The sequence below is a fragment of the Carassius carassius genome, chromosome 10, assembly GCF_963082965.1.
Source record: "Carassius carassius chromosome 10, fCarCar2.1, whole genome shotgun sequence".
In the NCBI taxonomy this organism is placed as follows: Eukaryota; Metazoa; Chordata; class Actinopteri; order Cypriniformes; family Cyprinidae; genus Carassius; species Carassius carassius.
The window spans coordinates 28,761,051-28,775,182 of NC_081764.1; the positions used below are offsets into that span (position 1 = coordinate 28,761,051).

The following is a 14,132-nucleotide window of genomic DNA, read 5'->3' on the forward strand; positions in this document are numbered from 1 at the left end:
TTATGGGTTAAATCAAGTAGGAAATAGATTATAAAAAAAATATAATGTCTGCATTGTTTCATTGTTATCAAGATACTATGAGCTATTTCTACTTGATCTGACCCTAATGATGTACCATAATTATTGTAACCATATATAGTCAGATTACAGATTACTTTGGTACTTATTGTAGACCAATATTGTCCTATTGATTCAGTCATTTTAGATAATAAATTTGTCTTGAATAATTCCAGTATATTCAGATTTTACCACATAAAAGTGCAATTCTGATCACCTTCACGTTTGCTAAACAGTTTTATCATATAATATAGAAACACTGTGTCACGTTTCTGAATTCTGTTTCCTTATTTGGTCACCTTCTTTTTCTTGTTTTAGTTAAGTGATTGATCCCCACCTGTTTCCAGTTCCCTCATTACCTTCTGTGTGTATAAATACCCATTCTGTTCAGTTCCTCCTCGTCCGTGATTGTTTATCGTTGTTGATATCGTTGTTGATGTGTTTGTTGTATGCTAAATGTAATATTGTTAATATAGTCTGTACCTCCTTCGTTTTCATCAGTAAACTCCTTATTTGTTCCAGATCCTCTTCTCTCCCTTTGTTTTACGTTTAGCACTACCTCATCTGTAACAGAATCACGGACCTAAACAGTATAGTTTATTTTAGCGGCGTTTTTTCTTTCATTTATTTTTTGCTTTGTTTTTCTCCTCTCCCGGAATGGCCATCCCAGCAGTCCGTCTCCTATGCCTGGAGCAATTGGACCGTTCGCTGGAGGACCACACCAGGGACTTTTTAGATCTGGCGTGCCTTACTCACTTCCCCGACCGCTCGCTCTCTAACTTTTTCTATGCCGGCCTGAGTGAGCGGAGTAAGGCACGCCTACCAGCGAACGGTCCCCGAGAGGATTTCGCCACTTTTGTGGAGTGGGTGCTGGAGAAAAATGGTTCTTCATTCACCATCAGCACCGCCGAGGAGGATATCTCCAGTCCCACTCCCGACCCAGAGACCAGCCAGCCATCATCAAGCCACACGGAGCCAGAGCCCACCGCAGCCGCAGAGCCCGAGCCTAAGCAGGACCTCGAGAGCGCGACGGACCAGGTGTGTGAGCCGGCAACACCGTGCATCGTGGGAGTCCTCCTGGAGATCAAAGGCGTGGAGGAAAGCCCTGCCCACACTCCTGCGACTGAGGGTGAGCTGTATCCGGTCTCTGGAAATATGGAGCAACTTATGGATCTAATGGACTGGTCTATGGAGGTAATCCCTAATCTTCCTGTTTCTCCGCTGGTTCCGTCCAGCCCTGATCCCCTTGTATACCCTCTCAGTCTCCCACTCCTACCTCCTCCAGTCAGCTCCTCTGCTCCATTTCCGCTGGTTCCGTCCAGCCCTGAATTTTCTATTTCTCTGCTGGTTCCGCCCAGCTATGAATTTTCTGTTTCTCCGCTGGTTCCGCCCAGCCCTGAGTTTCCTGTGTCTCCGCTGGTTCCGCCCAGCCTTGAATTTTCTGTTTCTCCACTGGTTCCGCCCAGCTCTGAATCTTCTGTGTCTGCGCTGGTTCCGCCCAGCTCTGAATCTTCTGTGTCTCCGGTGGTTCCGCCCAGCTCTGAATCTTCTGTGTCTCCTGTGTTCCCTCCCAGCCTCCCTCTCCCACCTCCTCCTGGACCTGCCGGTCCCTCTGCTCCACTTCCGCTGGTTCCGTCCAGCCCTGATCCTCCTGTCTTTCCTCCCATCCTTCCTCTCTCTCCTCCTCCTAGACCAGCCAGTTCCTCGTCATCCCTGCTGGTGCCAGTCAGTCCTGCTGCTCACCCTCAGTCCGCGCCATCTGGGCGCGACGGTTCGCCACTGGAATGCCAGTCTCCAGCACCGCCTTGGCGCGTTAAGGCCCTGTCTCCGCCTCCAGCCTCCGAGCCCTGGACTCCTCCTCGGTTCTTCGACCTAGCGGCTCCGCCTTGGCTCTTAGCTCCCTCGTCTCCACCGTGGCCTGTCATCCCACCTGCTCCACCGGGCTCCCTCGTCCCTCCGGCTCCACCTTGGTCAGTCGTCGACCATCCGCCGCCTCGGGACTCCACTCCTCTGGTTCCACCTCATCACTCCATCCCTCCGGCTCTGTCAGGCTCCTCCTTCCCTCTGGTTCCACCGTCATCCTCAGTCACTCCGGCTCCACAGCGGTCTTCCAGGACCCCGCCTCCGCCTTGGTCGCCAGAGCCTTCTGCTCCACCTAGGCCCTCTGGATCCTCCACGTCACCCTGGCTCTGCGGCTGTGCTGCTCCATCTTGGGCTCCTCACCCACCGGTGCAGTCTCCGCCTGTCGGCCCCCTGGTGTCGTCGGCCCCTTCACCATGGCTCCTCCCGCCGTCGACTCCACCGTGGATCTCCGTCCTGGCTGGTCTCTGGTGGACCATCTGGCTGCTCCGGGCTCCTCCCTGGCTCCTCCCTCCATCCACTCCGCCCTGGTCCCTACCTCCATGCTCCCTCATCACCTGCTCCTGGCCTGCTCCTCGCCCGCCTCCAGAACCCCCACCTTCCCTCCGCTGGTATTCCTCTTGCGGTGCGAGGACGCACCGTTCCGGGAGGGGGCGAACTGTCACGTTTCTGAATTCTGTTTCCTTATTTGGTCACCTTCCTTTTCTTGTTTTAGTTAAGTGATTGATCCCCACCTGTTTCCAGTTCCCTCATTACCTTCTGTGTGTATAAACACCCGTTCTGTTCAGTTCCTCCTCGTCCGTGATTGTTTATCATTGTTGATGTGTTTGTTGTATGCTAAATGTAATATTGTTAATATAGTCTGTACCTCCTTCGTTTTCATCAGTAAACTCCTTATTTGTTCCAGATCCTCTTCTCTCCCTTTGTTTTACGTTTAGCACTACCTCATCTGTAACACACTGCGTCTCACACACTAAAAGTGTGCATGCACAAATTTGTGTGTGATATCTACGTACAATTTTTTCTCATGTACCAATCATGATTCATCAATACTAAAAGGAAATTTTAAATGTACAAATAAAAAAAGAAAAACTGAAATAGCATATGGCTTTCTAAAAGGGTTTGCTGAGAAACAAAAGGCTGTGTAGAAACCCCTTTTTGTGTTTTATGCAAATTATGGTAGCTTATTTAGAATACTCCAAATTCATTAGCATCAAAGTGAAGTTAAGAACAAATTTGTGTGTATGTATGCATGTGTTGTGAAATAGACAGATTGTTTTGGTGAGTAGTTTTCCTTTGTGAATAAATACAAATAATCTACAATCATTAGTGAATGAGACCAGCTGACTCACTGGTGCATCTTATTTGCTTGAACATTTAAGCGTGTACAAGATTTTTTTCCCAAAGATTTGTAAGAAAGTTGGAAATTTTTACTTTCCAAGCTGAACAATCTGCTGTTGAATGTGATCATAGCCACACTGTTGTTTAGCCAGAGAATAACTTTTTCTCAAAGGAAATTGTTTTGTTTTTGATGAAATAGTACTGTTGTGTAAAACCAGCACTCTTATTGTAGCAGCATGTTTATGGTTTTATAATTCTGTTTTCTTCCAAGCTGCATTGATCAGGCTACCATCATACCATGAGAGTAAAAGAAATTCAGCTCAGGTTGCAATTTTCATTTCCCACACATTGCGTGTCCTGAGGTGAACTATGTAATGTGTAAGAGAAGAGCTGTTAAAGAATTTTGCGGCTCCCCCAAATTGGTTTTCCCCTTCATTTACAGCAGACACAAGACACAGTTACACTGTCTGTGTGTTACTTTCCGTTGTTGCTTGAGATGTTAAGAAAAAGTGGGGACATCCCATATGTAATGGTTTTTATTCTGTACAAACTGTTTATTCTATCGCCGTACAAAAACCCACCCAACCCTAACCCTCACAGGAAACTTTTTGCATTTTTACTTTCTCAAAAAAACTCATTCTGTATGGTTTATAGGCGTTTTGAAAAATGGGGACATGGGTTATGTCCTCATAAGTCACCCTCTCCTTGTAATACCTGTGTCATACCCATGTCATTTTACAAAGTTGTGTCCTGATATGTCACACAAACACACACACACAAGCACACGCACACACACACACACACACACACACGCACACGCACGTACACGCACACGCACACACACACACAAGCACTGATTGGTGACAGATTGGTCTTTGAGGAGCGTGTGAAAGGTTGGTTATTACTGTGCTACAGAAGAGACAGAAAATACTGTAATCACACACAGACCAGATGGGCAACATGTCAGAAAGCCCATTATGAGCTGCTTCTGTGTACTTTTTCCAAAAATGATCAGGTTTCAAATCTTGTGAACTCCATGTGAGTTGTTTTACTTGTTTGTGTTGTGTGAGTGTGAATTTTTCAGGACTACCCAACTATTCACAACCCCCAAACAGTCCTGTCATTAACTAAAGTGAAGACCCATTTACATTTACTCATTTCATGTCTTGTATGTGTCTGCCTACTAAGGTGGCTTGAGTGGCTGAGTCTTGGAATACATATCAAAGGCTTTTATACTTTTAAAGTGATTGGGCAGAAGCATGAAGTGACCTTGTGTAACTACACGCAGACTAAGGGTTTGTTCATACTTGTAGCTCGGTTCGTTTGTTTCGTTTGGTCCAGCCTATTTAGTTCTGGTCTTCTTAGCATTCACATTGGCATTTTAACATCGAACTAAAAGGCATAGGGATATGTTCCCTTACGAAAGGAAAATATATTTACCAATATATTTCTTAAAATATATTGTGATATATTGTAATATATTATTTTCCCTTTTTATTTTCTAATATTTTAAATATTTGAATACATTTAATAATATTGATGATACATATATTATATAATATATTGCAAAATATACAAATGATTGCCGCTTTCAATATATTGCAATATATTGGAAAAAATAAATATATATATAAAAATATATGCCTAATATATTACATGATATTTTCCAATATACTGCAATATATTTTTGTTTCATAAGGGTTCACAACCTAATTGGTCAGCTTTTATGACATAAATTTTGTGACAGAACATACTGGACATCCACAGCAATGCTATGTGTTGGGCTAAATGCATTTGTTGTATCTAAAATATTGGTGCCAACCTTATGTATTAAAATACTATTTCACATGAGTCAAAAACATAGAAAACTATACATATTTTAGTTAACTATGTATATTTTTATACTTAACTAAATACATTAGGTTATTCAAACAAAACAGAATTCAAGGGTTACTGTAGATCAGATAGAAACAGCTCCTTATGCTTTTAACAAGGTAACACACAATATGCACACAAACTCATAATTTAGCCAGCTCTATGATGGTCAGTATGCATGTTGTTATAGACTAAGACTAGAATGAATATGACCTGTTGTCTTGCAGAACTAAGGATGAGGCCAGTCATGTTAACACAATCCCAATCTGACTGTTGAGCTCATGGGTTCAGAATGACTATCTGTATCTCTTTACAGAGCTCTAACCCTCATCTGCTCAGTGCTTCTCTAATTCAACTCATAGTGATGAGAAAAGGTTTGTAGTCTGCCAGAATGAGTATATGAGGATGAGTATGTTTACGCCATAGTAGGAATAAAACATGTCAGTATTTCCTCAAACAAACCTGTAATATTCTTGTTCCTTTCACAGAGTGTTGAACGCATTCACAATCTGACAAAGCATTTTAGATTTGTGGTATATATAGTAATGACTAGTGCTGATAGGGTTAGTTTCTGCTATATTGCTGTGGGTTAACAGTACAACAGTGCAGTCTGTGTCTCTGTTCCCCTGAGTAGAGACTCCAAACACCATACCTACCAAAAGCACAAGAGCTATAAATACCTCTTTCTGTGTGTGTGTGTGTGTGTGTGTGTGTGTCCTCCTCTCTCTTCTGTCTCTGCCAAAGTGAAACTGTAACATTTAATCTGCTCATAATAGAAAGAGAATCTGCATTGACAGATTTCAGTTTCACAGAATTAAGATACAAGATACAGAGGCACAAGTGTGAATAATTCTGATTTCATTAGAAAGTAAATCCACATAATCATGTGTGCTAGAGTTTGGAAAGAAGGGAATAACTGAGTCAGATGTTGAAGCAAGTGAATTTTGAATGCATGAACAGATTGTCATTATTTGCCGATCATCACCTGATTTCTGTACCAACAGCATTTATACACCCTTTGACACAGTTGTGTTCGGTCTTTAAAATGATTGGTATACGGAGCTGAGTGCTGATTGGTGGAGCCTTGTGTTAATAAACACAGCTCATTAATCATACAGAGAGGCCTGCAGGGCAACATGACGGCATATGTTCATTAGCAAAGCAAAGAGCAAAGAATAAAAGACATGAAGAGTCATGGGTCACTCTTTTCTAAACACTTCCTCATCTGACAATATACACAGTCATAAACCAACACTGTTATTCACCCCAAACAAAAACCTCAAACGTCATCTAAAAATCATATCTGATCACATTTTATAACTTCTCTACAGCAGTAACAAAAAAATATAATGCTTAGCAGATTAATGGTTCATACACAATACATGTGACAATATGTTGATAAAAAAATCGTTAGTATTAGTCTTAGTATTCTGATGTACATTAACTAATGATCTGTTAATAACTTTATTATATTTTCTATTGTTATTTTTAAGAATACATTCTCAATATGACTTATTCAAGAACAGCAATTTAAAAACACTCAGAAGGATTGTGAGTAATGCATTGCAGCATGAAAACATACAAAAGCTGAATGCAAAAATACTGTAAGAAATAGCTTTAGCTGAATTGAATTATTTATTTTATTCCTACTGAATGGATGAAATCCTTTGCGGCAGGGAATTTGCCATGCCAGCAGTGTAGGATAACAATGTCCTCTCAGACAGGAGGTCTCAGAAGAATTATGCAGGGCTATCACATTCTACTGCAATATAAATGCTAAATAAGGCATGACCCATACTCATGAGAACTTAGCTTGGTTTGGTACAGTTCAGTGTGTGTGTGTGTGTGTGTGTGTGTGTGTGTTTTAGGCTAATGTAACTGAATAAGCTCTAATATGACCACACACTCTTAAGGGTTATTTAGTGGTTCTTTGCAGCAAACCACTTCAGCAAAGAACCCTCTTCTGATCAAAAGCATTTTGTATCCACCTTATCTTTCAATGCGGAAGTAAACACTTTTCTGTGCGAGACTTCCGGTTCATTGGCATTGTAAGGAAATAACAAGAATAATAACAAAGTTCAGTAAACAGTAAAACTGTTTGAACCACAAACCAGTGTGTTTATAGTTAAGATAATACATTAAAATAATAAGGTAAGATACACCAGTTTGTAATATCAAGCAGCAAAAGGAGCCATTTTTTTACAGCTAAAAATAGCTGTAACACATTAAATTTACAAGAGGCCAAGCCCACTCTTCCAGGAAAAATAGAATGGATAGGGCACTTGGTTTGGCTATATGATTCTCTGGAGATTAAAAACTTTCTTTATGTTGCATTATAGGTTCTTCAGATCAGTGTAATAAACATAAAGTTTGAATTCTGAGTATGGGTCACCATACTTGGCTGTATGTCACGTCACATAAATAGATAACACCAGAAAAATAAGAAAAAAGCATTTCAAAATGATAAATATGCCACAGTTATATCTTTCTTACTCTGAGATTATTATTATTATTGTTTATTTTTTTGTTTGTTCTAATTTTATTCGTTATTCTTATGAATGTGAATAGAAGAATGAAAATCAAAGAAGGTAGGGAAACAGAGGGAAAGACAGATGCTTTCTAAAAATGCTACACGCACCTGCTCATCATTCACAGTGTAATGCATTCACAGCAAAAGCCACTAAAGTCAATATAGAGAGCAGGTCCAGAATGTGTTGTGCTATGGCTCAGTGAGAGGAGTGTAGCCTCATTTACACCTCAGAGAGAGAAGTGAATTTATATGCGGTCTCCAGGGTGGAAACCAAACATAATGACATGTCCATTAGGTTATATGTTCATATGAAGTATAAGAGACATACAGAACAAAGTCAACATTGCATAATGCACTATTACGAGTTTACACTTTCGCTTAAGAGGGAGTGTAATTGTTGTGGTTATGATTTCCGTGCTGAAGGAATGATGTCTTTGCCCTGACAGATCTGAGCAGGTAGAGTCTCCCATTATATTTCTCCAAAAAATCATCATGAGAGATCAAAACTAAGGACGGAAAAATAAGACGGGAAGACTACGAGAAGCATCTTGCCAAGCACAGCAGTAACCAAATGAGAAACATAAGAGCAGAATATTGATATTACTGAATGAGAGAATTCTCAGTGGGAGGACAGGGGCCTGGTTTGTGCTGTTGCAAAGAAGCTTGATTATGTATTTATTTAATGTATTAAATGTAAATCCAAATAACCTTCTGGGACTCAGCAAATAATTTTAGAGGATATTTGCATTTTCTATATTTTATTTAAAACTAACTGGCATAACAGTTTAAAAATTATACAGGAAAAGAGTAACCAAGTTGTACATTATTTAGCAATTACAACTGTGTTTGACTGATTTGCCATTTTCTTGCAAATTAACATACAGTAGCAAAACTAATTCAAAGCAAATTATAGAGTGCATTAGTGTCTGCTCACTTTTTCAGAGGCATTAGTTCTGCAGCATTTCCCATTAACTTTTCCCATAGGGATTTTTTAAAAAGTCTTTGTTTTGTCTTTGCCATGAACCAAGCCAACCAGCTACAAGGCGATAATATAAAACAGTACATGAGACTTAACATCTTTATCAAGGCAAATATCTACAATGCCAGAAAGCACCGTGAATGACATAATCAAATTGAAAACCATGGAGACATAAAAAAGTTGTTGATTATATCTATTGAAAAAATATATTTTACATTTAATAAAAGAACACCATTATAATAAAAATAAGCTGAAATCATGAAAATGGATGGCTTCAATAGAAGTAGCCTACCTCAATTAACAAGATTGCAGAAAACTTGTCTTTAAAGGTTTATAAGTTATTATTAAAAATCAGTTTCACTATGGAGAAAATTGAGTTTTTACTTTTGGAACTCAGCTGTTGCACTCTATAGCCTCTTTTACACATACAGTCTTTACTGGTAAATACCATTTAGAAATCATGTTTGAACCAGGCCTTTTCAATAATACAGTAAATTCTTAGGTCAGATCAGATTACTGTTATAATGCTATGTATTAAACAAAGCATAAGATTACTGGTATGAGCACATACAAGGTCAGGATGCACTAATGTAAGAAGTAAAAAAAAATCATATTGCTATGTAATGTTTAAAGTAAGCTCTTTAAAAAAACAAAAAAAAAAACACGGGTCTCAAGACCCTCCCTTTCTTACCCCTTGCTGCACAGCAACACTGCAGTTTGATACTATTGTGCAGCGTCTCGTGTTTTTTTTTACCTATAGCAAAAACATATTCTGTGTGATCGGCCATTTCTGCCTGTCAGTGGGAAGTCAAAAAGATGTTGTTAAATTGGACAGATGTGTATCTAAAGTTCTTCTCCTCAACCAGGCGAATGAAGACAACAGCGCAGTGTTTAAAGGTCACATACGATGACTGGCATCAAAGAATTTACTTGAATTTTGGAGATAATGTTTGAATGGTCCCTTAACACTTAAAAGCCAGAACACCACTGCTCGTGTGAATAGCACATTTTTGTATTTAGGGGAAAAGTCAATCTGGTAATTTTACAGTAATTTACAGGATTAAATGCATGCAAGGGGCTTATTATGATCTTGTACAAGAAAGAACAAAATCTATGTCCTCTGCTGGGGGCATGTAGTCACTACAAGAGACACTAGGGCTGAACAGGATAAAAAATGATCTCAGCTCTGAGTAGTTTCCCTGTGATCTGAAGCAAAATTGTCGAAGACAATAGGAGCTGTCATTTCAGTGCTGACTTCAACTTACTCTGCAATAATTTAAACACTCTGTCTTTTACTCTCTTTCTCTCTGTATCTTTCTCTCTCTAACTCTCTGAGTTTATATTCCATATCCCAAGTATCGGTTTATTCCTAGAAAGACCATATAAAAGGAAATAAAGGTACTATTGAATAATAAAAAAGTGACATAACCCAAAATACATTACAGTGACTAAAAAAAAAATTCACTGGAGAATGTTTTCCTTTTGCATAATGAACAGAAATTTGATTCACAAATCAAAGTACATCATTAATGTGGAATTTAAAGCTGAAAAGTATCATTTCTGTGCCACTGCTATCAGCAAATGGAACTGCAAAAATGATAAATGCGTTCAAACAGGTTTAACTATCCCTGTCTGACATTGGTCATCAACACATGGCCCCGCCCAAACCTCAATCTATTGGCTAAGAAGATGTTTATATGTCAGTCTAGTCGGGATAATTAAACAAATAATGTCACATTGCAAAAGTGCGAATCAACTTAATAATTTACATATAATTGTTTAATGCCATATTTTCTGCAGCATTCTGTATAAAACATTAATTTTTCTTTTGCTTTAGAGGGGGTCATGAACTGAAATGTAAATAATTCCCTAAGAGGTCATTTTTCAATAAAAACATCCTGTAAGTTCTAAAGTCCTGTAACTAAATTTTTTTAGTTATTTATGTGTTTTTAAAAATACCATAATATGTTTGCAGATATTTAAGAAACATGCTAAGTTAACATGTTTATCTGAAAACAATGCTACAGTCAGTTATTCTCCTTTAAAAATATATGTTCCAGTCCAGAATGTCAGTCTTTGTTTTGGTTTGTGAAGTGCGCTCGTTCCTGTTAGCGTCATCAATCTGGCAACCTGTGTTCAACCAAGTACAACCACTTGGTTTCAATCCTACATACAGCACCTTTAACCTAAATCACAGCAGCATCCGTCTATGGAGGATGTAGGCTTTCAATATAAACAACTGTTAGCCAATCATAGCAGTGCGCTTTGCTTCTACAATCCACCTCGCCTATTCAAACAGAGCGTTCCGATGACAGGGTCAAAACAGGACAGAAAATAGCATATTACTTCTAATTTCTGATGTTTTTTAATGTACAATTGTGATAAGATTACAAGTGGACCTCAGAGAACAGTACATAATAATAAAAAGGCAGTTAATGACCCCTGTAAGCAAAGGGCTTTTTTTTTCTTTCACTGAGGTTTCACATGGTGATTATAATAAGCAAAACATTAACCAACAACATAACATTCAGTAAGCATAACCCACATCTCAGGTTCATTAAACTACTTTAAACAAGTAAAGCTCATGCACTCACCATCCTTGCGATGATAGGTGATCTCTACTTTGCGCTCCTCTGAGCCCAGGAGAGCCTGTGCTACCTGCGCAATAGTGTGCCGATTGGTCAGCTGTCCGTGCAGGAAGTCACAGGTGCATGGCTTCTGCATGATGTCCGGCCTGGAAAAACCTGTCATCTCACAGAAGGAATCATTGCAGTAGATGATGGCACAGTTCTGGACACGTGCGTTGGCTATGACAAATCTCTTGTCTGTAGAAACAAGCAGAAAAGAGAGTTATTGTGATAAAGAAAGTGTGTCTAGGTAGTGGAGGTGAAACGATATAGTAAATCATTTTTAAAGCTTTTATAAAAATGTTACTTTTCCTGCCATATGTGCACTTGTGCTTTTGGCAGAGTGTACCTTTAGATTAGCAAATGTAGGATTGTGAATTTGAGTCATCAGGCCTGTAAGCCTTGCCAAATTTTATTACATTACTCTGGCAATGTTTACATGGACAATTTTGTTTAAATCAAAATTAAATTATTCTGATCTATGATTCTGATCTTTTGACATGCACACAATGCACGAATATTCAGAGTTGCCCGATGTTTGCACATACTGTTCTCCTAGCATTGTTTCTTTTCTTTGCTTTAAAGACCAGACTTAATATTTATCTATTTCAGGACCTAATTAGGAGACAACGAGCTAATAAAACTTTGTGCTGTGCTGCTTTTATCAAGCAATAAAATCACCCATTCCCATGGCCAAAAGAAGCAGTCTGTGGATGAGAGTATGAAGTGAGGACTGATGGGATGTTATTCTGTGCCACTTCACAGACGATGAGTGGAAGGAGAATTTTAGACTAACATGACAGTCATGACACATTATTCCACAAAAACAACAGCTCCTTCCAAGCTTCATACGTCAGTACGCCATTTCTTCATCATTCCACATGCGCAGTACTTTCCGATTTACATGTCCTATCGATCATATTAGAAAATGTCTATATCACACCTTCCAATCCGATCAAAATTAAATTCGGATTGAGCTCAGTTGGATCGATTCATTTTTTACATTAAGGTTTTTCAGTCCAGTTGAGCCACGAATCTGATTAATAATGGATTAGCCGGTTGCATGTGCTTGTTGACAGTGTGAATAGAAGTGAATAGCAGTCTCTGCTGTTCACACCACTAAGCACATAAGCAAAAAAAAAAGGCAATTTGTATGTAAATAATATTATAACCTTCCATCTATGCATGATGGAAAGAAACTTCAATGCATCACTAAAATGTGAGAGTATGGAACAATTTTAAGGAATATTTAGGATTCAACACAAGTGAAGCTTAATCATAATGTTGATTACCACTTGTCTCTCATTTTCTTAAAAAAAAACACTTCAATATTGCAAAAGTACAGCCACAAGACAAACAATATGTGTTAATGTGATTTTACTTGGAGAAAAAAACCTTTAGTAACCTTTTCCAGTTTTTATAGTTATATTCAAATATATATTATAGTTATATTCAATTCAAACTGTAAAAATTTTAACAGAAGAATTGATGTACAGTACTGTATAGTACTTTCACAAAGAAAGCTTCACTTTTTTTTTTCTCCAAAAACTGGCCCAATTTATTTCCATTTTAGAAACCTCACCTCTTCTTCTTTTTAAAGAAAACTCAGGACAAGCCAACATATTATTATGATTATTATTATTATTTTGTGGTAACCAACACCGATTGAGATGAACTGAACCTGGCATATTCCTTTAAAAGAGATTTGCACAAGTGGTCTTGTCAACAAATGTCCTTAATGTTTTGTCTACCAGAAACTGTCCTTCTCTATTAACAGTTATATTAGCGAGAAAACAGCAGCGACAGTATAGTCATGGAAGAGTGATATTTTGGCAGTGGACACTGGGCCCCTCAGCTGAGTGCCTGTGGTAGTGTGAGTAAACACATTAACACTCAAACACAACACAAACGCTGACATTTTCAGATACTGACATGACGTTTGCTGTACACTGGATGACACAAACGGAAAGTTTCCTACCTACTGGAAAAAGACTCCAGACACTATCCAAAATCTATTGCGCTGTTAACCACTTAACTAATCAATGTTTAATTACATCAATGCGAAACGGTAATAGAACGCTAAAGAATCAAAATATCTATTTCTAAGTTTGGACATAGAAGTAAGGATTAAACAAGTTGTTCAGTCAGCGTGTGGAGGTACATTCTCGCCAGTTTAGAGGTCACAATCACTAAACAATAAACCGCAATTGAATCGCAGCTTATTGTTGCAATGAAATAAACAAACACTGCTGCAACATCTGGAAGATGATACTCACTTTGACCCTCGAATTTGCGGATAATAATCCCGAGAAACGTGTTCTGTGGCGCAACGTGACCCCGTCGCACCGGCATGTTTGACGGCTGGTTGTGCGCGAGAGCCGCTCGATCGCGCACCCCTTTAAAACCGTTGGATGAGATTCACGAGCACAACGCGAGGAAACGCGTTTCTTTGTGAGGGGTCATTCCGGTGACTTCTTCTCCTTCTCTCCACCGTTAGATGTACGCTTAACGTGATTCATTCCCGTTTTTGTCTTCACCGGTAGTCGTTGTTTGAAACGAAAGACGAGAAAACGAGGCGCTCTGTGGGGAGGCTGCGGCTCTGAGCACCATCTCAATCGAACTGAAACAGCCACAAACGGACAGCAGTGACGTCTGTCTTCGCGAGGGGACCTGTGCAAGGAGATGCGCGAGGAAACGGTGTTGCGCGAGAGAAGCCCGGGAGGAGGGCACAGTTCACACGGAACGCTCTCCGCAAACCACGTCAAACAACACAACACATGGGGTTTTCTTTTTCCACCTTTAGGATATCCATAACAGTGAAATTCAGAGCGGCTGCGACTAAATTAAACAGGGCAATTACAGT

General features: G+C 39.4%; 1 protein-coding gene across 3 annotated transcripts in view; it reads right to left on the reverse strand.

Moving 5' to 3' along the window:
- Nucleotides 1-13,894, reverse strand: part of LOC132152087 (potassium voltage-gated channel subfamily H member 7-like) — a 76,789-nt gene extending 62,895 nt beyond the window's left edge. For all 3 annotated transcript variants that reach the window (XR_009436474.1, XR_009436475.1, XM_059560770.1), the window contains exons 1-2: nt 13,546-13,894; nt 11,237-11,467 (exon numbers count right to left, since the gene is read on the reverse strand). Coding sequence is in view for 1 of the 3 variants with exons in the window: in XM_059560770.1 (XP_059416753.1) it covers nt 11,237-11,467; nt 13,546-13,621 (307 nt within the window). In the remaining 2 variants the exon portion in view is untranslated. The remainder of the gene's footprint in view (nt 1-11,236; nt 11,468-13,545) is intronic.
- Nucleotides 13,895-14,132: the final 238 nt, after the last annotated feature.